The sequence below is a fragment of the Falco cherrug genome, chromosome 4 (genome assembly GCF_023634085.1).
Source record: "Falco cherrug isolate bFalChe1 chromosome 4, bFalChe1.pri, whole genome shotgun sequence".
Taxonomy (NCBI): domain Eukaryota; kingdom Metazoa; phylum Chordata; class Aves; order Falconiformes; family Falconidae; genus Falco; species Falco cherrug.
In genome coordinates, this window is record NC_073700.1 from 1,709,306 (window position 1) to 1,733,114 (window position 23,809).

Genomic DNA, 23,809 nt, shown 5'->3' on the forward strand with positions numbered 1-23,809 from the left:
TGTTGCTTACAGCTTTTATACGCCTTTTAAAAAAGTCAATCCCTATATTAAACTATTTAATCCTTTGTTCTGCTCCATTCTGAAGAATAAATTATTATACAGCATACCTATATTACTGAAGAAAATAGAGTACTTTCTTTTTACTTTTTTTTTTTTTTAATGCATCACAGAATAGCCCAGGGGAAAGTGGAAAGTAATTGCGTGAAGAATAAATAATGACTTGCCAGTCATCTGTAATCACTTCTTACCACCAGCCTAGTCTTATAAGAAAGGACTGTTCAGTTCAAGGAAGATGTTAGAATTTCTTTCAAGTTTTATTGAAATTGTTCTTTAAAACAAAATTATTAACTACTCTTTATCAAATTTTTTGCCACTTTAGAGAAAGAATATATTATTAAAATCTGGAGTGGAATATTAAAAATGCTTCTTTTCTTTGAACTCGGACATTAAAAAAAATAAATCTTCAAGAGACTGAACTCCTTTCTAGGGAAACAGAGATCTATTTAAGTAACCGCTTACTATGATAGACATTCATATCAAAGGTATTACTGAAACTGCTTTATCAACATTGTCTCTGAAGTGGTAATTTCTGACTATCTAGAAGCTTTCAAATAACTCCTAACTGAATATTTTGAAGTTTTGAGAAAGTCTAATTAGTCCCTGAAATGGGCAGCATGATCCTGATCCTATATAGCATAAAAATCTAGCAAACTGTATGTTGTAGAAATGAATGGGGCTCAAGGACTGGTATTTGTATCTTTTTAAAAGCTGTTGGTACCATTTAAAATGTTGTAAATTCAGTTAATCGAATAAGACAGGACCAAGCTGAAAGTTTAGTTATATTCTTCTTTTCTAAAATCTGATCATGTGGAGGGTTTATCAGGGACACCGTTTGATCTATTGTGTTTAAGAATTTCTGTCAATAGAAATAAAAATTTATGACATAAACTTGAGCTTCTATTTTTACATTTAATGTTTTTATACTGAAACAATATTAAGAAATACACTACTACCTTACTTCAGTATGTAATATACTGTATCTTATTTATAGTAGTAAGAAGGGTTTAAATCAGAAATAAGCAGACCTGTTAGTAGTAGAGAATAAATAAAGCTGTATTTCTAGAGGTGGGGGTTGCCGGGTAAAAGTTTGGGTGTTTATTTGATCTTCTGTGGTTTAAGAACAACACTGCAATAGGATCTTATGCATGAAAATGCATGTGGTGATAGCTGTCTCGTATTGATATAGTTGTTTTCAAGATGAACATGTTCCAGATGTGAATCTTCATTTTCCTCCTCTTCACTGTGGTCATGATCATCATCATTGATGTGAGTCCTGCAGATGCGTTCTGGAGGGACTGTCCTGTGACATTGTGGAAGGAATTACGTTAATTACTCAAAATAACTCATAACTTCATAATATATATCAGAGATACACATCAGAGAAACAGAGATGCTGTTTCTTTAGAAATTTGAAAATGTTACCTTAATCACTACATTAATTTTCCTCAATAATGTATTTACTGAGGACTTTTGTAAGTCATTGCTTTTAAAATTCTCTCCTTGCATTGTTTTCCTATTTTTGTCATAGACTTAATTTTTCCTGAGGAAGGTATTGCCACATGTTGCTGAATGAAAACTGTCTGTCTAACACACTTAAGATCCTCTCTCTTGTTCCTTTGCTTTCTGAACAGCCCAGAGGAGCTAGGGAGCATGCTAACATCACAGTGGGGCTGCCTGAAGCCTGCTGAGAGGTGACTTTGCAGTGGCCAGCAGCAGCTGACAACTCCTTCCACTTGTTCTGTGAGCAGTTTGGGCTCTGGACCAGGAGCAGAAGCAGCTGGTACTTTGCTGTACCCAGCAGGTTATAGATGCCCCAGCAGACACGTGGCCCAAGCAGTATTACAAATTAATATCCTGGAGACAACTCATGCGCAGCATCTCTGTGAGCTTTTTTAAGGACTACAGGGAAGGCTGAAACCTCGCTTTTCACTTATCACATGCAGAAATACTGCAGTAGAAAGCTCAGGATTTAGCTCCTCCTTCAGATTTTTTTTTTATTTTTAATTTACTTAAAAGGTTCTTAAAGCATGTCTTGTGACATTTATTTTAATGCCGTTAACGTAACAAAGGGCTCGGAAATTACCTGATTTTATTATTGTTCAGTCTTAGAAAACGTAATTTTCTCATTTCATCAATTCCAAATGGTACAGACTTTAATTCATTGTGATCCAAAAATAACTCTCTGAGAGAGCGGTACGCTCCAAAAAATGATACTGGATCTATTCCATCATCAGTAAGTTTGTTAAAGGACAGGTAGAGATACTCCAGCCCTGGCTTCATGTGACCAAAGACATATCCTGGAATTCTTTCAATCTGATTTCCTATAAGTATCAGATGTAGTAAAGATTTTGGCAGATAGGAGGGAACATGATATAACTTATTATAAGAGAGATCAATCGATTCCAAGTTCCTGCATTAAAGGAAAAAAAAAAATAGGATGAAAACATTATAGCATATTGTGTTGTTTAATGCCACGTTCTGTACAAAATAAAACTTAATAGGATTACAGGGAAACTAAATTTCACAGGGAAATTTGTTTCTGTTTATGGAACAGAATGTATTTTATGGGACATGGTCATGCATAATTACTTTGGGAATAGAAAGAATTGAAGTCATTAATTTTCAATCAAGCACAACGATTGTGTTGATGGGAAGAAATCTGCAGTAGTGAGTACAGAGAGAAGGCTGAATAGGAGAAACCCAAGGGATTAATTTGTGATTGGTAAGTGTTGCTGAATTGCAATAACAAGTTAACTGGAAAACACATAATAAGCTTGGGACTTCAGAGATTATCCCATTGACATGGATTTTTGTTCTAAAGCCCATTGGAAATTGAGTTGTTCTGTGGACCACTCCTTTAGAATCATTCCAATGTGCCTCACATCCAGGGATGAGAGAAGCTGTTAGTGACTGTGGGTGTTTTCAGATTAAGCAGTTTACAAATCCAGGAATTGGCTGCTAGGACTGCAGCTGCCAGGTTATGGCAAGGTATCCTGCGTAGCTCAGGAAATATTTTACCAGAAGGATCAAAAGCAGTATCTTCTTTTGCTGCTTTCATTCTCTTTGCTTGCTCTGCTTATATTCTACCCTTACACAATGCAGCTACACAGTCTTCCCTTCATCTTATTTATTTTTATAATGTTTAATCTAATGGGAGATAAGGCTAGGACAATATTGAATTATTTTAAAATTACCTGTGAGATAATTGTCTGTTAATACCAAATTATCGTATAATTGTATGAAGTATTATTGATAATTGATGTTCATTTTTTTGATTGGATTATCAGAAAAAATGTTTAGACTTTTATGTTAATGTGGTCCAGATCTGAAGTGTAAGATCTTTTTGTTTAAAAGCCAACTCTGAATACTTCCTAGCTTATACAATTTAAGCAAAGGAAATTAAGACAAATTTGCTATGGAAAACAAGCAGATCAAAAGATAATTACGATTTCAAGTTAAAAGTAGTGAAGTGCAAATATTTCATTATCTGACTCGCTAATAACAGAGAAAAATAAAACAATACTATTTAAAATGACTTGTACTTACTCTTGGTTTATCCAAGCCAAAGGTGCTATTCTGTGCTCTTCTAATTTGTTATGCTTTAGCACAATGACATTTATGTTTCTTGTATGGTTAAAGCAGATTTCTGACACTTCTTCAATTTGATTATGTTCAAGGTATAACTCCTGTAAGTGCATTTGGAAAGAAAATTTGTGAAAGCAAAATATGCTGTTCTTTGGCATTGCAAATTCAAAGTGTAGCTATTACGTGTCCTCCATATTACCTGATATATCTGTTAATTTATGAATCTGAGAGTATGTTTGTAGCTGTAGTGTGACTTTCAGAAACACGGTTTTTCAAAGCAATTGTTTTCTTTTCTCATTTGTGAGAAATTCAGATTGCTTTGAAAGATCAAATATAAAAATAATTGTATTAGTATTCTGGCCTGAAGTTGTATGGTGTAAGAGTATATAATGTGAGAGTGACGAGGTGACAAGACATTATTTTTTTTTTTTTTTGTCTGGAGAAGCTATTAGTGAGAAAAATACTGAAGAGTCTTACTTTCTTAATGTTTTTCCTGGGCTTTTGTGAGCTTTGAAACTTTCAAATTTTTAGGAATATAAAAATGTTAACATTGTACAAAATTTGATGTTGTGAATCTGCAAATACCAAAACGCTGTGTTTTCTACAGAGTAAGTTTCTGATAATGGCTTGTAATGTAGGATAAATATGACATGAAATAACAATAGGGCAAAGACTAAAGTATTTGCAGTACCCAAAACAGAATTCGGGGCTTGTCGAGGAAGGTTTTGGGAAAAGAGAAAAGCAGCCTCATAGCCTGAAAATCATTGTGAATTTATTAGGTGTAGGATTAATATTAAAATTTCCCAAAGCATATGAAGTGTAGTAAAATTTGCCAGGTGTTCACTGTTTCATCAAGGAGGGATGAAGTGAAAACGAAAAATGTAACATATGGGTGAATGGGTAGTGGAGAACATCAGGCTAAAGTAAAGTTGCAGGCAGTAGCTGCAGAATAAGCTGTTACAGAAAAGGTGCTGTTGGTTTTGCTACATTTCATTTGCTTTTTCTTGATCCCATGGAAAGACAGAATCAAGAGAGATGGTGAAATTAATAGGTAGCAAGAATTATTTTTTAAGTAAAGACTGAGGTAAGCAGAGAATGAAACTAGACAGATTTAGAAGGAGGAAAAGGATACCTTCCTGATAGCATCACTAAAAATACCAAACCAAACTACTGCAACAAATTACATTCAAGTACTGAGCAGGGAAGTGGGATGGGAAACTACCAAAAGAAAAAGATTAAAAATCGAGCAATGAGTAAACTGTTCAGGGAAGAGGAACAGACGTCCTGTTCAAACGCTGCCCCCCACCCCAAATGAGGCACAATTCAGCAAAGGTTTGGAAATCCAGGGAAGTTGAAACCAGCCAAAAAAAGGAAGAGGATGGTTAGATATAGGCACCTCTCTCTTTCAGACTAGGCAATCTTGGTTCCTTTAGTTTTTCTTTATAAAACAGGTTTTCTAGATCTTTCATTTTTCTTGTTCCTGCTTTTTGAACTTTACTTTGGTGGTAACTCAGCGTTCACAACGTCTTTGCACTAAGATTTCTGTATTAGGACTGTTATGTGCATGGTGTATAACTGAACAGGCAGAAGTTGCAGCCTGTAGTATTTTGTGAGACTGTACTAGATAAATTCAGACTTAAAAGATAGCATTTTGGAAGGAGTTGATATATCAGTAGATTTCTAGAAATTATAATTTAGGAATAAGAATTATTAGTGTTTTTGGGAAAAAAATTCTATAAAATTAAAATCTATTTCTACCTGATGATAGTGAGGCAGTAGGAATGTCAGGAAATGTCAGGAAAAATGAAGATTTCTTGGTTAGTTTTTGTTTGTTGGTTTTTTGTTGTGGGTTTTTGGTTTTGTGTTTTACTTCTTGTTGTTTTGTTTTTACCTCAAGAGTGGCAGGAAGACCTTGTGGGATAATTCTAAATTTATTTCTTCCCAGTCGCAAATAAGAGAGACTTTTCAAAGGATAAAAGGCCAAAGGACTGACGTTTGCTTCACTAAGTTTATTTCCTTCTAATTCCAGGGTGACCAAGTTCTTTAAATCTGGGGAGAAAAAGCTGTCATTAACTAACAGAAATTCCATCTGGTATCTCGTTAAAATGCATGTTTAAAATTTAGCAGTCTTAAACATTATTCAGATCAGTTCATGGCAATGAAGAAATATAGTGATTTTCATTTATTATTTCATAATCGTGGAATTGTATTGTTTATTAGTTTGTAGAACTTTCAGAGGTTGCCTAGAGCTTTGTGTATAGCTTTCTCTTCCACTTGGAAGGAAAAGGCGGCGGCTGTACAACTCGTGGCTACTGCTGCCATTTAGGCCTTATAACTTCACGGTTATCTGCAGGTGATGTCTGGAATGCTGTGTGGGTGCTGAACTTTGTGCTGTTTCCCAAGGATCTCTGTGGGTCTCCAGCCGCTTCTGTGAAAACGTTCCTTTTCCTTTGGGCATGTACCTTCCCCTCCCTGCCTTACTCCTTTCAACCACCTACTGTGCCGTGGTGAGAACCCTTCGCAGGTTGTACTGTTCCTCCTCCTCAGCTCTCCAAATGCAGGTCACAGAGGAAACCAGTGTTGATCAATATATGTAAGCAGAAAATGCTATTTCACAATACTAAGTTCTTCATCATAAATAATCCAAATAACTTTTTTATTTTTAACAGAAGTTTTGAATCGTTTCTCCTAGAAGTGTTGTTTGATAATTTTAAACTAAAAGGCTCTTGCAGCCCTTGGCCTAAGTTTTCTTTGTCTTAGCTCAAGCATTTCTATCTCTCCATAGTGAGTTGGATCACTAAACTGATCCAGTTTCAGTGGACCCTCTTGGCAGGAGAGGAAAGGTTCAGACAGTCAGTCAGTCAGTCATACGACACGGATGGTGCCCTTCCTTCCCCTGCCCCTTTTTTTTGTATCAGCCCACATTTAGCTTGGCTTAAAGGATCATGGGTAACTCAAATTATATTCGGCTTTATTTTTCAGGCACATCAAATTATCTTCATTTTCATTACATTTAGAAAATAATGAATTATAGTTTCACCTCACATAAAGCAATCAAGTTATGGATCAGGATAGTAGGTATCTTCAACATCCGTCTCTACTTAGTAACCTTAAATGTAAGCTTCTTTGGGAGAGTAGCAGTTGCGTAACATGGGAAAATGTAATTTTAAAAAACTTTGTCAGGCAAATCTTTCAGCTTTTGTTGCCTTTTGAAAACATGAGGCTTAAAAGCTAGCAGTTAGGTTTCTGGTTATATCAAACCACATGCATTTGGTTCAACATTCTACTTTTCAAATTTATTTTAATCTTTTCATATGATCAAGATTAGTTTCCAAATACCTTGTAAGACATCTTCATCAATGGCATGAAGGTGGTTGTCATTTATTTTTATTTCTTCCAAAGCTGATGGCAGTTCAGAGGGAATATGTACCAGCATATTTCCATCCAAATACAAACGTTTTAACTTTTTCAGGATCTTAACCAAAGGGATGAAGAAAAGAACTTAGATTATGCTTAAGCATGCAGTGTGATCATAGTTAATGTTTTCTTAAACATGCTTTTTGAAGATTTTTAGCAGCAGTGCGCTAGCATCCAATGTTTTGAATAATTTTTTCCCCTCCTATCTGGTTTCTAATCGATTGGTTTCTTTATGATAAATATTAATAAAGTTGGCAGGTAATGTAATGTGTTCAATCAAGCTCTTCCAGTTACACATCAGCTTTCCACAGTTATCCTGCAGATCTCCAGTCATAACTAGTTGTAGTACTGCTGCTGGCTCTGAGTCGTGTAGGTAATACCTTACTACACTACTGCAGTATTTAGGAGTTCAAAGCACATACATTTGTGGATTATGCGTTTATACTCTTCATTTGTGAGCAAATTGAGGGTTTTCTGTAGGTCAGCAAATTTACTTAAGCATAATGACAGCAACTTTTTCAGTGACCTAGGATTTTTACAACTTCAGCCAGCTTAAAAAATTGGTATGAAAAACTGCCATAGCTTGATTTTGATAAACGCACATGCAGTAGTAAGCATTTCTTAAAAAGATGGAATTTTTTTAGCAGTGGATCTGCTGAAGCCTGCTTTCCTGTAGTTTTGTCTTAACTGCCTGGCATGATGTAAGCCTCACAAAATTTTATTTCATGACTGAGGCACCTTCCTGGGTTTGTCTTTTCCATCCACTTTGATTTCATAAGAGCTGCAGGAACTGAAGTCCTTTGAAATGGGCCAAAGCTGGTTATGTTATGTTATGTGGAGGGAGGTGGTACACAGAGCCCTGCAAGAGGGCTGATTTGTGTATGGCAGGACACAAAATTAAAGGCGTAATGTGGTAATTCAATTTGTTGTTCATATGCTTTTTGTATTCATCTTACCTGAAAAAGCAAGGCCTTGATGCCTTACTTCCACACTTGAATTGCCACCTATACATGCTTGCTTGCGTGAGAAAATATTATGGGACTATTCTGTCTTCAAGCAAGGAATATGCAGATGCACTTGAATAGCCCATTACCATGTAAATTCCCTTGCAAGAAAAAGACTGAATATAGAAAGTTTCTTGGACTGTTTTATGAGAAAGCTGTTCTTTTAGTAAGCAGCTATGCTTGAAGGTTTCTCATTCAACAGTAAGCATACAGCTGATTGCATGAATTGCTACCGAGTGGATTTTTACAGCAAGACCTGGCATAGGCAGATCTTTTGGGGAATCCAAGAGCATCAGCTTTGACAGAGCTAATGTAGTGAGAAAGATGATAAATACATTTACAGATGTTGAGCCTGAGGTTGTGCTAATGGAGTATGAGCTCTTCAATTCTGAAATCTCTCAACTGCAACTGGTAAAATATCAGAAAATTCTCTTATTGTTTAACGTTTAATACTTGGTGAATGTAATTCAAAAATCTCTAGGTATTCTCAATTATCACAAGAGATTTCTTGAAATAGCCAGGTTTAACTTTTTGATATTTATACAAAGGTCACTCATACTAGGTACAAACTGTTTTAGATCCATAGACTGAAAAGAAGGAAAACCTTCCCTTTAAGCAATAACTAGTCATAGAATAGTAGAAAAGTTTGGGTTTCTTACTTTGAATGCTTGTGGACCTATGCCAGGAGAGGTAATATTATTTTTACTCAGATCGATCCATTCCAAATTAGGTATCCCATTGAATGCTTCATCTGAGATAGTAGTGATACTATTTCCTAGGACAGAATTCAAGAAAATAGTTTGAGTTATGAATTACAGTATGCATCTCAGTTGTGTAGTAATGTGCATGAAAAATATGTTACAAAAACAGTTGTATTGTGTACAATATTTTTGTAGATATATTCATAACAATATTTAAATACTAATAAGCAAATTAACATTTTTAATTTATTGTTTTAGAGGCTTAGCTATGAAATTCATTCTAATACATTTCTATGATAAAGAATGACAAAGTATATACTGTTGACTGCCTTTGAGAATGGGTAATGTTGCTGCATGAGAAAAACTGTGCAAAGTGGACCCATTGTTTACCTGTAAGGTCTAGACTTGTTAGATCTGGATCTGAGATGGGTGGTATTTGTGTAAGTTTGGCATTAATACAGCTTACTGTGGTGTCCGAGGTGGAACATCCAGCTGGCAAAGGAGGAGCTTCTATGGGTGGAACAGGAATTGGGAAATGAGATGGCATTCTGATGAAAGTACCATCATCTCCATCACTTTCGTATTGTGTTTCTTCTTCTTCTTCTGTAGCTTCCTTTCTTGAGATAAGCTGCTCTTCTCTGTGGTGGGATTTATGCTTCCGTCGATTTTTTTTGCCTTTCCTTTTTCTTTTCTTTTTATCCTTTTTATGACCATCTTTCCCTTTAAACTCTACCACTTCTGTTCTGAGTGGCTCATCTTTTTCTGTTTGAGTAGGTGATGATGACAATACATTGGCGTTGTCAAGGTCATTGGGTTCTGGAGAATCGCCAGACAATTCACTTATGTCATCCAGTGAAATAATACTTGAATCCAAAGAGGAGTCTAACAGAGGCAGTAAGAACAAAACAAAAAAAAAAGTTGTCTAAGAGGATATGAAACTGAAGTTTTAGTAAACATTATTCCCTTCATATAAATACGGTAACTATAGAAGAATAGTATTCCCCTTAGAATATGATTTGAAAGAATGAAAATATGGTCTTACATTGCTGCTTTTGATGGAAGAGACATACTTTGACTGAGAAATGATTGAGCCAGCCATGCAGAACAGGTTGTAGAAAGGTACAATTCATTGCAGCTCCAGAAAAATGGGGGAGGAAGGAATTAATATTGCTTTCATTATCTTCCTTTTTGAACTACTATATTAATTATTTTTTTCTGTTGATGGGGGTGTATAAAGAGGAAGAAGAATATGTGTGGGAGTGGGAGGAGGGTAACTTGAATAAAATTCACAAAGGTTAAGACTTGTTCTCCTGTGCAAGGGACTGTCAGGTCTAGAAGTGGCTGCAGGTGGGGAGCTCACCAGGGAAGTGTTAACTCCATCACCAAAATGCAGTCGTTCCTGGTATAGCAGGACAATTCAAATACAAGTTTGTTTCAATCAACATGACTTCTAGTTCTACAGTTAATTTCTGTGATGTCTCTGCTCAGTGTATTTCTGTTTGTCACATATGCACACACACACAAGGCTTAGTAATATTTTTCCGGTGAGAGGGGGTTACGTTTAGTACTTTGCAGACTTAGGGTATTGGAAGTGGCAGAAGGAAATTACATTTGATCTTTATCGCCTCCATTCTCTTACTGAAGATACTGGTTTTGTTTACATTTTTATGAAGAAGCAAGATTGTAGTTCTGTTGTTCCTCTTGTGAGTTGACTTTCTTCTTTTGATTTATATCAAATAGCTGCATATGGTTTTACACTCCTAATAAAGATTTACCAGTCTGTAAAGTGTGTGATGTTTGTATGTATGTCTAATACATTAATAATGGATAGCAATCATTGATCCTCTGTGAATGGAATTGGGATATAAAGTGTGACCAGGTGTTCTTTCATTGTACGTTTATCAGAAATTTTATAAGAGGAAGAGGGAAGAAGCAGAGAGGGGAAAACAGAAGTATAACTATCTTTACTATTGCATACTTCACATCTTCTTTCCTTTAAATACTATATCAAATTCATCTAACAGCCAGTGTACTCTAAGAAACTGAAGTCAACTTGAGTAGAAATTATGAAGACCTGCTCTTACCGTGTTATTCAGGACTCGTTTTCTCTATAGAAGGATAATGTGTACCTTGTAATCCTTGATACCATTAAGCGTAGAGTTTGTTAGCTTTTGCACGAGGTAGTTTTACAATAGTAAAAATATTATGGTGTACTGTACCAGTATCAGAACAAACTGGGCAGCATTCTCCTGCAGGTATAATAGTTTTGGGACATTTCAAAGGGTGGCACATGGTTGTGTCACATAACACTTCTCCTTTTGAACAGAGACAGGTAATGCAGGGCTTGGGAGACCAGACAGCTTTATCATACATCATCATCCCGTTAGCTATGCAGTGCCCCTTCTTTCCTAAGAAAGGAAACCAGAAAATTGGAGACAAATAGCTTAGACTGAAATAAAACCAACAGTGTTTATTTAAAACTTTGGAAAGAAACACTACTATTTTGTTCTCATTTTGAAAATATGTAAAATACACCTTATTGTAAGTATCCTATTATTATTCCCTTTTTTCCATAGCTGTGTTTTCTTCAGCTTATTAGTAGTCTCCAATCCCTACTTGGTTCTTGGCCTTTCAGCTGTGAAGGCAGTCAAGGGGGAAGCAATTCACATACACCATTAATGTATATGTAGCTGTTACCTGCTTACAGCTTCACAGTGAAAACTGAGTGGAAGTTCCCTGTCCCTCTGATTGTCTGCACCTTCTTTTTCAGCAGTCATCGTAATAGTTCATTTCCCCCTCTTCCTAGCTAGCTGATGAGGACACTTACCAGCTTCGTCTTCTGGAAAAAACTCTTGAATTATTCAAGTTTAGACATATTCCTAAAATGGGAGAAATAAATCTAGATTGTGAGTTTCTGAGGGTCTTTTGCATGGCAGCTCTTGTTTCCTTTCCATCCTTAGAAATGGAAAGCAGAAATCACAGATCTCAATGAAAGCTGTGCATAGATCCAGTTGAGAAAGAAGCAAAAGTTTTTCTTTATCACAATGATATTAAAATAAATCATGCAGAACTTGAGAATATCTTTTCCCAGACCCCCTTCTGTTTCTTGTGCACTAGACCTCTTTTCTCATATCTCGGAAAGTTGTGTTAAGGCTCAGTGGAACTGTGAAGGTGACAGTATTCTCTTTATAGTGACTATTTATAGGCTTAATGGAAGTAAAGTCCACTCTCTAATGACTGGTAAGATGGCAAACATCTCCTGTTCCCTATAACTTGCTTTATCTAAAAAACCCTCTTTACTAGGAAACAAGGTAGAACAACTTGTGCTAATAAATACTCAATCTCCAAAGTTTCTGGACATGAATCTACAAAACCCTGAGATTTCCCCAGGGTACTAGTTGAAATTTTCAGAAAGAAATGTAGAGGACATTTATTTTGTAAGCTATACTCAGATATTCGGTAGGCAAGTTGTTTGGAGAGTGTAAAGACTTGGGAAGGAAACTATTCCAAGTCTCTCTTTCCTTCCAATGATGGAGTCTTATCACAGCAAAAGTTTCCCTGGGCAGTGTTTTTTCAGACTCCAGAATAAACATAGCACTTTAGCATGATGTGCTCTGTGTGTGTGTGTGTGTTTGAAGAGAATGAAAGCCAAGGTTGAGATTCTTCATCCCATGCAAATCTTTTCCTATGATTGAGCATACCTATGACTCTGGCAAGAAACCGTCTTCCCTACACATCTTCCTTTTCCTTTTTCTAATTCAAGTAAGGATGAGTTGCTGAAATACTCGTTTCAAGCTGAAGCCCCACTTCTAAGTTACTTTTTTCTTTGCTGCATATACATAACAAACATTTCCTCTTTTCCTATTCGGTTTGACTTTCAGATTAAGATTGTCTAGTACAGTGGAAATCTCAGCTGAATCTACATGCAGGAGACTTTCATTTGCAATAGATGTTCCCTCCAAAGACAAATTGTTTGCAGGTTTGTTTTCCCACAGCCCGCCCTGGTCCACCATGCCTGGTTGTTCAGTTTTAAGAAGAGTCAGGATAGTCTCTAAATGTCCTGACAAGACTACTATAAATACTTGGTTTGAAATGTCTCTGGAATTAATATTTGACTCAAAATCAGGCATTTTGCAAAGTCATTCAAGGCAGTCCTACTTTCAGCTTCATAATAAAGGCATTCCTTTGCCCTTCTATTTAAAGACCACTGGATACAAATCAGTTTTCTAGAATAAAAATTAATTATCAGCATCATCATCTTTGGATGCTTCTCTGTATTCCTTATATTATACCTTTAGTTACTCTCAGGATGCAAAGAGGGACAAATTAATTTTTTTCATAGTTGCATATTGTTTTTTCAAATGTCCAGGATATGTGTGCCTCATTTCAGCCACAGAAAGTTGTGCTCTGATCAACTCGAGCCATGTTAACTGAAGGAGGAGATGAGTTAGCCCAGGCCAAATGTTAGCTGGCTGTAAGTGCCTCGTCATTCTACCCAGGTAGCTGTAATCCAGCTGTTTGCTGGATCCTGACTTCTGGTTTTTATGTGCTTGCCAGAAAGCCACAATATTTCTTTTAAATAATCTCCAAAGGAAACACAAAAAGAACACTACACTGTCTCATGTTAAACAATAAACGTCAGCTGTTCCAGAGGAACTTATCTGGCTTGAGATGGAAATTCTTCTGTGCTTCCTTAAATTCTTTGTTTTGTTTTAGCTACTAGACTGTATCTCAGGTCATTGGAAAACTGGTCTGAATAAGCATAAAGATACAGGTTATCAGGCCTTGGCCTCTGCAGACAACTTTAACGAATTATCCTGTTTTCTCTGTATGTAACAGTTGTATGAAAAGACAGGACAAGTGTGTGCGATCAGAGGCAGAGCAGTGCCCTTTTATTGCATTGCAAACTGCTGTTTGGCACTGTTGGAGGTCACATAACCCCTGTGAGACAGAGTATCGTTGTGGTGCTCCTTAAACTTTCTATCCACTGAATCACTTCAGTATGATGCTAGAAGCAGGGAGCAGTGAGGTTTAAGAGACATTAGAAATAGAGCAGCCGCATACATCCTATTCTGCACTGCGTGACGGGCTGGCTGCGCTCTGTAGAGGACAAACAACTGCATATTATGTCACGGTGAACTGTTTGATTTAATTTAAATAGTTCACGTAATTTTTATATGGAGGAAGGAGATATGTCTGATCGCTGCTAAACCTCTTTAATTGCTAATTTTTATCCAGCATGTATCTGTAAATTGTTTTTTTTTAGGCTACCGAGAGCAATATAAGTAGCTAGGAGAATGAAAATTAAGTTTTGGAGATTGCATTTTCTTCTGTTCTGAAGCATGATTAATAATAGTGTTCTATTATTTAACAGGCTCTGCTTTTTCCAAATCTGACATTGACTTGGAAAAATTTTGAACTTTAAAAGCTAGACTAAAAAATACCTTGTGGTTGAAGTCTTTGGCAGATGAGCACAGGACTTTTAACCTTTGGAAATATGGTGTAAATTCAGCATGAAGTTCCAAATAAAATGAGTTCAGCGGTTTTAGCTCAGCTTTTGGATGCAAATCTAGATAGAAAGAAACAAACGAGGCGGGGAGGCGGGGAGAACCATGCATTATTTCAGCATGACTGATGGTCTCTGACAGAGACTGGAATATCTTACATGAAGTGTATGCTATTTGTGTGGTATTTTCCTCTGTTTAATTTTAAAAATATTTTTAAATTAAAGGTTTGACAGTAGTATGTATTATGAGAATAATATTGTGGTATACACTAGAAATGTTATAGTCATGAGTTTTGCTGGTTTTTCCCATTTAAACCTCTTACTTAAAATACTTGATTTGAAATGGCTCAGCCTTTCTGAAAGTAAGGTGTCACAACAAATAGTAATTGTTAAGAAAATGTGACTACAATATGTTTTGCCATTTGAGACCTGTTAACCTAGTGGTTGTGTCTCTTGCATAACACACTAAAAGCTAAACGTTTTGCTTATAAAAATAGGTTAATAGCATTTTATGTAGAACAGTGGTAATCAGGGTATTCTTATTTCATTCATAAAATTGCATATTATGATTTTATTTGGTGTGTGATCTCTTGGTGCTGGAATGGAAGCATCTGTGTCTTTACATTTATTAACTATAGAGTAGACATGACCCTCTGTTGATTCCTCACAACATCACAGTGTCTTGTCTTCAATCTTTGAACCTCTTTCTATGAACAGAAATGAAGTGTTATAACGTCTCAGTAGTTTTCAGTTGGTTAATAACTGGGATTTCAAAATTGAAAAATACTGATAGTTGTATGCAGAAGTTGTCTTTAGAATGGATGTCTGATTTTTAGACTTGTGAATCTTAATTTCCTGCTTTATGAGTTGTAATTTCCCATTTGTGACACTGAACATAAAATCACCAGCATCCTGAAGCACGAGTTTACTGTTCCTTTACTGCACTAAGGACCAAAGCGACACTTAACCACTATCAGTTCTCAATCCCCGTCTAATCTGGTGTTCTTTGAGGAGACTGTAGAGGCACCTGTTACTAATTACCAAGGCAGGTTTCAGTAAATATCAATGACATTATGCTTTTTGTTTGTTTCTTAAAACAGTTAATCCTCTTCCCTACCTCTCCTTCAAAACCCATCAAATATCTATTAATGCAGCAACGTCAAAAACTCTAGATCACCAAAAAGGCAAGTTTTATATAAATCATACTATTGAACTTCTTTTAAAGAAATTTGGGTTCTCAATATAGATGGAGCATAGGAGTGATCTTGTGTTGAATGGGTGGGTTTTTCTCTCTCAGCTTACTTTTCCATCATAAAGGTCTTGTTTGTATAAGTTTCATACTGCAAAACTATTACCATGTGTTACTAATTTATTTACAAAATAAAGAATTATTCTGAAATATTCCGTGTAGACAGAGTTTGAATGCTGTTTTTCAAAAATGCAACCAAAAAAAATAATCCATTCTACGGAACACTGCTGTTATTGGTGTTAGGACCTCAGTGAATGTTAATTGACTTAGGAGATATATTAGGCAAGAAATTCTTCAAAATGGCCTTCAAACTTAATACACATTTGAAGTTATGAAAATATCCCAACTAAATTTTTATTAAGATAAAATGAGAACACAGAAAATATTAGTTACCTGGCAAAGCAGGATCTTCTATAAGGCTTAAGCATAGACAATTAAAAAGCTTCATATGCTAACCACAAAATTAGTATAAAATGCAAGAAAAGTAGGTTAGCAAAAAGGTGAGTTTTATTTCAATATGTGTTGCAAGTAGAGCAAAATAAAGGTTTCATGAGTTTATAGGTTTCATTTGAAATCAAGAGAAAGATCAGCCCACTCTAAGTAGTAGAGGGACTTTTTTCTTACCTGGTAGGACACTGTAACTAGACTCATGTTCACCCAAACCGATGAGAGAGTCAAACACTCCCATAACACCGTCATCAACATTAAGAAGAGGTATGCTGGGTGCTACAGCAACAGGAGCTGGAGGCTTCATCCTTGGCTGTCTCGGGGACCTGTGCCCTGCTGAGGAGCTCCTTCTCGGTCCTCTGTAGTGCATCCTTCTCCTTTGCCTCCTGACAAGTGCACTCGTTTCATTTTGAGAAAAATCAATGCACAGAGAGACAAGCAGGAAATAATAGACTAATGATATAGCCTGCATGTTTTTGTGTGTCTCGGAAGGTATCCTGGAATGGGAAAAAAAAGGAAAATTAGATACCTAGAGAACTTTTAAGATTGTCAGTCATGTGGTGCACTTTTGAAAGCAAGTGGACCAGTACCTTGTAGGTCAATATAGCCAAGCTTCCTCTTGCAAAAAAATTATTGTATTTGAGCTAAACGAAGCAATTGTAGTTTAGTGGTTCTTCGCCCTTCCAGGCAATAGTCAAATTCAAATAAGTGCTAGCTTTGTATTTGGGGTTACATTTAAAAAGGTAGGTTAGATTTTCAGTGCCGCCAGGCATTTGCAGTTTAGTAATTTTACTGCTTCCAGCAAGGGAGCTTTTGAGAGCTATAAATTGTTTCTTGATTGCTAATATTTCTTCCAGGTTGTGTAACTTCTGAACATGGGAATGGCAAAGTAACAGAAAAATGCCCAGTTAATTTCAGAAATGATGCTCCAATTGCTTTTTGTTTGTCATTTCTGTGCAAGGTATTTTTCATCATAGATGAGATGTTGCATTAGTTCCCATTTCTAGCCATCCTCCTCTTTAACGGAATCTTTTTGGTTCTGCAGTAGAGGAGACCTTTTGGAAGTTTAACCACAATACTGCTTCTTGCGACATCCTGCATCTGCTTTTCTAGTTTTTGTTAAGCATAGATTTTCTAAAAAGGTTGATTTGTAATGTGTTGTATTTTGCATTTACTTTCTGCAAAATTAACAATGACTATATATCTTGAGCCTTCCTATGCTTCTGACAGAAAAATTACGTTTACTGTCACCAATAGGTGGCATTCCAAAACAGAGCAGGCAAGGTTCAGGAGTACGCATGGAAAGCATATCCAGCAGTGGCTCTATCAGTGTAGTAATAAGGCTATGCATGTCCAAAGGTACTAACCATTTGTCGTAGCTCTGTTGCGTAATTCTTTCAAAAAGGAAACGCTCTTCTCCTGTGGCCTGTTTTAACTGAGCCAGTAGTTAGAAGCCACTAGTATTCTTGTGATGTTGAGAATTAGTGAAGAACTTGAGAATTAGAGCGCTTGGTCTTTGTGCCCAAGACAAGGCTCAGAGCATGTCCATGGGTTTTCTCTAAGGACCCCCCCTTGAAGGGATTAAAAAGTACTTTTTCTTAATGTTGACCATTTTGGCTTTATATGTAGTCTTTCACTTTGGAGTTAGTCTTGTTATAGTTATCATGTTGTTTTATTTCAGGAACTTGAGCTGTGTTTCTGCTTGAATCGGATTTTTTTTGAAAAAAGTTTGTGCATTGTGGTATTTTCTGATTTATATAATAGGTCAAGTTTTTGGTACAAGTTGCTTAGCTTTTCTTTAAGATAAGGCATGTTTATCATGCTTTCCACAGCTTAATTCTCATTTTTTTTTATTCTAATATTTTTAAATGGCAGTAAATATGCTTGAAACACTTTTACTTCTTTCTAATATTGTAGTTTCTGGGTTCAACTATTTAAATTTTAAAATACTATAGGAAATACATGTATTAATTTGCAGAATTTTGTTAAGCTAAGGTAATGTTTTTATTTCCATATAAGGGGAGTTTGAGATGCAAGTGTCTCACACAAATCCTTGTAGCGTCTCATGTAACAGCAGAGTTCTGAAATTAATCCAGATTTTAGTTTACTGCTTTCTACTCATTAGAAATCAGTTATTCCAAAATGCTACACAGACTCTATGCTGGCCTTTTATTGTCAGAAGTTACTGTTGGTGAACATACCAAATAGAGACAGAAGCTTGCACTCTTTGTGCATTGTACATACAGACAGCATTGATGATGTCTGTTCTTTTTCAGAAAGTGCTTGTTTCTTAGTACTTCAGCTTGCAGGACAAATGACCTAATGTTTTTGGTTTCTAAGTTACTTGCATGGTAATGACTGGCTCTGAAATTACACAGTACACTTCTGTTCTGCAGGTTTGAATGAAACACACAAAGAGCCCTTAGGGAAAACTGAATATACAAAGAAAAGTCTTGAACATATGTATTCATTCTCTTGAGTTAGTGACATCTTAATTATGGTCACATTTTTTTAGTATGCTTTATAATAATGCTATAGCTATGTAGTTACAATGCTGCTACATTACATTTGGGCTTTTTGTAACATTTAACCATTTCTTCCTGTGACCAGAGGCATATAATGGCAAGACTGAAATACTTTTCCATTCTCTATGAATGTATTTTTGAAAGTCAGGAACAATACAGGGTGAATGACATAACATGTACCATACAGGTGACGTCTCAGGGTTTTGCTGTTAACTGCAATATAGAGAAAACCGTATAGTAAATCAAAATTGTTTTAAAGTGAAACTTGTTTTCATAAAATACTTTACAGTTAAAAATTAAAACAAACAAACAAACAAACAAAAAAACACAACAGGAAACACACACACACACAAATACTAAATCTTTATAAGCTAATCCTGTTCATATATATGAGTTCATATGCTACATTTTCACACCAAGTTAACTCTTCAGTACTGAAAGCTTAATACTGCTACTTTCAACCAAATGATGTTCCTTGCATGCAAAATACAGAACTGCATTTCTAAGCTTCTTTCCTTGGCTTATTTAATAAGTGCTGTCCCACATTTTAAGGCCCAAACTGTGAATGTCATTCAAGAAAAAGACCTTAAATGCATTGGGCCTTTACTGCCCATGACTGGAATCCTCAAATTATCTGTCAGGAAGTTATATCTAGTATAGTGCCAGCCAACATTTAATTTGGGGAAAATTTAACTTATTCTACTTATACAAGTTTTTAAATAAATTATTACATATCAAAATAAAATTATAGCTAATGTAATGAAATCATTATGTCTTTGTGTGGCCACATACTCTCAACATGGCTGTATTGCGATACCTTTTGTAAGTTTACCTGTAAATGTTTAGATCATGCATAGTATGTGTAAGCATCTTTATTACCTTTACTTCTATCACGTATAGTGTTCAGTAGCTTACAGCTTTCAAAACGTTTATTTTCAGTAACTTCAGTATCTGTCATTTTGTTATTATGTTAATGGAAATAGTTAATTTTTAAAGTAGTGACCCTTTAGAAATACCAGACTATCTGAATTTATTAAGTAATGTATCTTTATCTGTTCAGTCTTAATACAAACATGTTGCTAAGATGTCAAGGTTATTTCTCATGATACACAGGGGTTAAAGTGATTTGCCAATATTTTTCACATACTCTTCTTTAAATTTATTGCACAGAAATGAGTTACTTTTAGCCATACCAGCAAAACAAATGCACTTTCAGTTAAGTTTAAGCTTGAAGTGTGTGGCAAACATTCATACCAAACAAAAAGCAAATCAACTGGTATTGCATACTTTTATCTAGAAAAACATTCATGTTCAGTATTGTTAAATATAGCTAATATTATTTCATATACATTTGCAAAGTTAACATGTAGTTTAAGCCATTCAACACCATGCTTTAAGCAGTAATTTAAAATTTAAAACATTTTACCTTGTAATCTAACCTAACAGCAGATTCTGCTTGGTGTCATTTAGTCTCCAGTTGCAAATGAAACAAAATCACAGTGATATCTTTAAAACAAACAGAGAAACAGTAGGGATTGTTAAAACATGTTAGATGATTCCTTAGTTAAGTCTGAAATAGCTTCTTTCCCTGGGGACAAAGCGCTGTTCTGTTCTGTGTACAGAGAATCGGCTAACACTGTTACTCAGAGAACTAAAAAGCTCACTTGAGGAAAATGAAAAGCAGCACAATATGTTCGGTCCGTAGGCTGACAAGGCACAGCTGGAAATTCTCTTTCAATACTTACAGTTGCATAAGGAACAGGAAAACGGAGTGTTTTCAAAAGACACAAAAAACCCACGTATTTTATTCAGTTCTGGGTTACGTATTTAGAAATTAAGTTTCCATGTGGCATGATTTTAATGTGGATTTGCTATTTTACAGAAATAATACATTTTGGCAAGTGTAACCTTAACATAAAAACATTTATTAAAATTGGAACTTTTTTCTTCAATTCATATTTTTTTAATCCACTTCTGCCCATATAGCCTATAATCTATAAGCAGCAAACTTTTTTGTTGAAGTGTTAGCATGGAAAATTTACGTAAGTTGTAGCTTATGCATGGAAAATAAAATGACTGAAGCAGTTTCCCTTCATTTTTTTGTAAGGGTAATTACATCCTGAAACATGATCCTGAAGCAGGGCTGTGCAGAAGCTGCAGTGAAGTTAGTCATCCAAATATGAGAAGTGAGTCGGGGGGAAGCAAGGGAATAATGGTACGTTACCACAAGTCCTTCGTGTGCCAGCGGAGCAGTTTCCTTCATCCCCAGATCGGGCTTCTGCAGAGTGTCAGTGTTTGATGAGATGGCGAGTCTGCTGAGCTTCAGAAATGGCAAATTTACCTGGTAGATGGAGTTGTCTGAGTTCTTAAAAATTTCTCGTTTGCTTGAATTCATACTCTGAGTAATGTTTAGACAGATAGTCGTGGAATGGTATAACCGTTGAGTTAACCATAATTGTTAGCCGGTATGTGGGGGAAAGATACTGGGAAAACACATTGTCTCTTAAAATAGTCATTCAGTTTCTACTGTGCTTTGCTTTGCAAAGTCAAAAGAAGAAATACTAAACTTCTGTAGTTTATCTGGGGCTGTTTAAAAAAGAATGGAGATAGTTATTCTTAACAAATGGAGCTAGCATCTGAAATGAGATAGCACGGTTCCCCACCTGTGCTAAAAGCATTGATTTGTAAAGGGTGAGTCAAACAATAGGACAACAGTTCTTCTAGCACAAGTGGGGAAAACCAATCACAAATTATATCTTCTCATGGTTATACATGTCAGGTAAAAGACTCCATGTATTTAAATGACGGTGTGTTTATTAGAGACAGAAGTGATAACACTCACTTCAGTGTATGTTTAGATGCAGCTTCTTATGCTGCCGACAGCTGTCTCAGGATCATCTTCTGAGAGTGTTCAGGCACACACCTCCAGAAAGCCTGCCTGGCTGGGACACGGCAGTGCCTGCTGGTAGGGCGGTAAGGTGGATCTGGCTCACACGAAGCCCTGGTTTAATAACCAGAGCATCTGCTTCGCATCTGGCATCTCTGATCACTGAATTCTAGTAAGTCTTTAGAGCTCAATTTTTTAGATTGTCATCTCTGTATTTTTTGAAAGGTCAACGTCTTCTAGCAGCTTTCCAGAACTGAGTGGGACACGGTCTTGTCTTCTCTGCTAGATCATACAGTGAGAATCCTACATCCTCTGAGCAGACTGAAGGATCTCGTAAGGTGTTACTGAATCAGTATTTAGACTTCTCTAGAACAGGTCCTTTAGCATGAGCAGTGAAGCACAAAAGCTTGCTAATTTTAAGGATCTGAGATGATCTGTTCATCTGTTTTATGTGTATTCCTGAGTTTTGCACAGTAAGCAATTGCTTGTAAGCACCCACCTCCTCTGTTAATGTTGCTGCTTCTAATATGTGAGTAAAAGTCCTGAAGGCATTATAGTTCTGGTGGTATCCATGTTTAGCCTTCCTTGTGGCCACCTTTAAATCACTGTTCTCCTTTAATAAGCATACCAAGATAAAGTTTCTCCTGTATGTATCTGGTGCCATCTGGCATTTCTGTTACACTCACTGAAGTAGAAATATCCAAACAAAAGCCTGTTGTACTAAACAACCTACTTTGTTCTTCTCCTTCATCCCTCTTGTTAACCTGGCTTTGTGTGTGTGTGTGTGATCTTAGTAGTACCTGCCATTAGCATGGAACAGAATGCCTGTGAGGCCCTTGCTTACCTTTTTCTCAACTTTCATTAAGGAAGAAACAAAGACAATCTGAGGGATGTGCAAAGACATAGCTCACTCTTTATGAAAATGACATTACACTTTCCTACAATGAACAATAATGCTTGAAAATTGTAGGAGCTGTTACAGTGAGTGTCCCATGGTTACCCGATATCTGAAGGGCTTGGGTGCTTTTTGAATTGTAAAAGAAATGTCTGAAAATGGGCGTCATCTGCTGCCTTCCAATAAGATTTAAATGCGTGTAAGTCTAACAATTAAATATGGGTTTAATATTGTTATTTACATTCAAATATTCCATGCAAACTTGCCGGTTGTAATAACTAAAGAAAAAATATTGTATATTCTGCTAAAACCTCAGACTGGGGTGGTCTTGCAAATTATTTCGATGTCTGAATGCAGTTCAGGTAATTTCTGTCTAAGTGAAAAACATTGCACTGTCCTCAGGGATCTAATATTTATTGTGTTTATGTGAATAATTCACTCTGAGAGCAGAGCAAGTTACCAGTATCTGCTTCGTCTCTCAGTATTGTTATGCCTGCCTATCCCGTATGCATGGCTAGTCAGTGGAATGAGTTGTGCAATACGAATGTTATTGTCTGTTAAGATGCCTTAATGTGGAATGGTCTCCTTTGAGGAGAGAAGGGGCAAACAGTAAACAGCAGTGACTAATAATTAAAATAACTTGTTATTATTTTGTATCTTACGGCAAACTGCCACCAGAGCACTGCTGCTCAGTGTCTTGAGCAAGAGCCATAGGATGTGTGAAGTTAACGTGGGAGCGTGGAGCCTCTGGCATGGATTCTTCATAAAACAGAGGCTGATCTCTTTCTCTTACAGCTTGTTAGTTGAAGAGGCTTTCCCTCGTACTTTGCTGAAATTATCCAGTAGAAATTGTTCAAGGCAATCTTCTCATTTTTGAGAAGAGGACTTAGAATTTGCGTTGGCATTGGGCCTGTTTATAGTGGTTACAACGGATTTTTATAACCTCTCCAACTGTACCTATTAGATGAGAACCAATAGTGGAAATAGGCTTCTAAGCAATTTGATATGGTTGAAATGAATTTGTTTTCTCGTTCTTCCTCATAAGACGTTCTTTTCAAACACTGATCTAAATTTCACTTCTGTGGACATAAAGGTTCCCATGAGTTAAGGCAGCAACACTCCTGGACCCCTATACTGGTTTAAAGTATTTTTTTAAATTTTAGGTATTTCTACTAATTGTCATCAGCTCATTATTTCTGCTTGAGTTTCCTGATCTGTTACCACATTAAGTGGAAATGAAATAAAGAATTAGAACCCTTTCAGAACTATGCTAGGGAAGTGTGTAAGAGCAAGTCTGCTTTTCGAGCTAGCCCTACCGTACAAGTAACCTTTACCCGGGTATTGTGAAGCAGCCTAGTTATGGCAATATGGAGCGACAGTAGATGCTTTCTTCTGCTATCCCAACAGAACTTGTTCACCTCAGTGGGTAGCGTTAACTATAACCTTTTGAACCAAAAAGTGGAATTCATTAAGGAGCAGTGCTCTTGGCACAGGATGAATTGATGCACAGACTTTAGCTAATGTATATATTCA

The 23,809-nt window shown here is 36.2% G+C and overlaps 2 protein-coding genes across 5 annotated transcripts in view; one reads left to right on the forward strand and one right to left on the reverse strand.

Annotated features, from left to right (window-relative positions):
• Positions 1-23,809, forward strand: part of CENPP (centromere protein P) — a 151,619-nt gene that overhangs the window by 97,692 nt on the left and 30,118 nt on the right. For 2 of the 3 annotated variants that reach the window (XM_027812953.2, XM_027812952.2), the window contains exon 7: positions 20,602-20,709. The exons of the other annotated variant lie outside the window; for it this stretch is intronic. In XM_027812953.2, coding sequence (XP_027668754.1) covers positions 20,602-20,709 — 108 coding nt within the window. The remainder of the gene's footprint in view (positions 1-20,601; positions 20,710-23,809) is intronic. 3 annotated transcript variants of the gene reach the window in all.
• Positions 134-21,126, reverse strand: ECM2 (extracellular matrix protein 2). 2 transcript variants are annotated; one of them, XM_005444426.4, is made up of 11 exons: positions 20,719-21,126; positions 19,921-20,000; positions 16,147-16,466; positions 10,987-11,175; positions 9,158-9,649; positions 8,726-8,841; positions 6,985-7,120; positions 5,537-5,694; positions 3,607-3,746; positions 2,144-2,470; positions 134-1,360 (listed from the first exon to the last, which is right to left on the reverse strand). In XM_005444426.4, exons 3-11 carry the CDS (start codon positions 16,439-16,441, stop codon positions 1,156-1,158), a joined length of 2,058 nt encoding a protein of 685 aa, XP_005444483.1. In that variant the 5' UTR covers positions 16,442-16,466; positions 19,921-20,000; positions 20,719-21,126; the 3' UTR covers positions 134-1,155. The 2 variants fall into 2 exon arrangements, with proteins under 2 accessions (XP_005444483.1, XP_027668750.1); XM_027812949.2 differs by lacking the exon at positions 20,719-21,126 and having other exon boundaries at positions 19,921-20,153.

Bases quoted from the DNA above. Each gene is read 5' to 3' on its own strand.
- ECM2 (XM_005444426.4), bottom strand. From the start codon at position 16,441: ATGCAGGCTATATCATTAGTCTATTATTTCCTGCTTGTCTCTCTGTGC. The intron at 11,176-16,146 runs GTAAGAAAAAAG...TTCCTTTCTTAG, and splicing joins TAGTTACAGTGTCCTACCAG to GAAAGAAGGGGCACTGCATA. The intron at 8,842-9,157 runs GTAAACAATGGG...ATTCTGTCCTAG, and splicing joins AACAAGTCTAGACCTTACAG to GAAATAGTATCACTACTATC.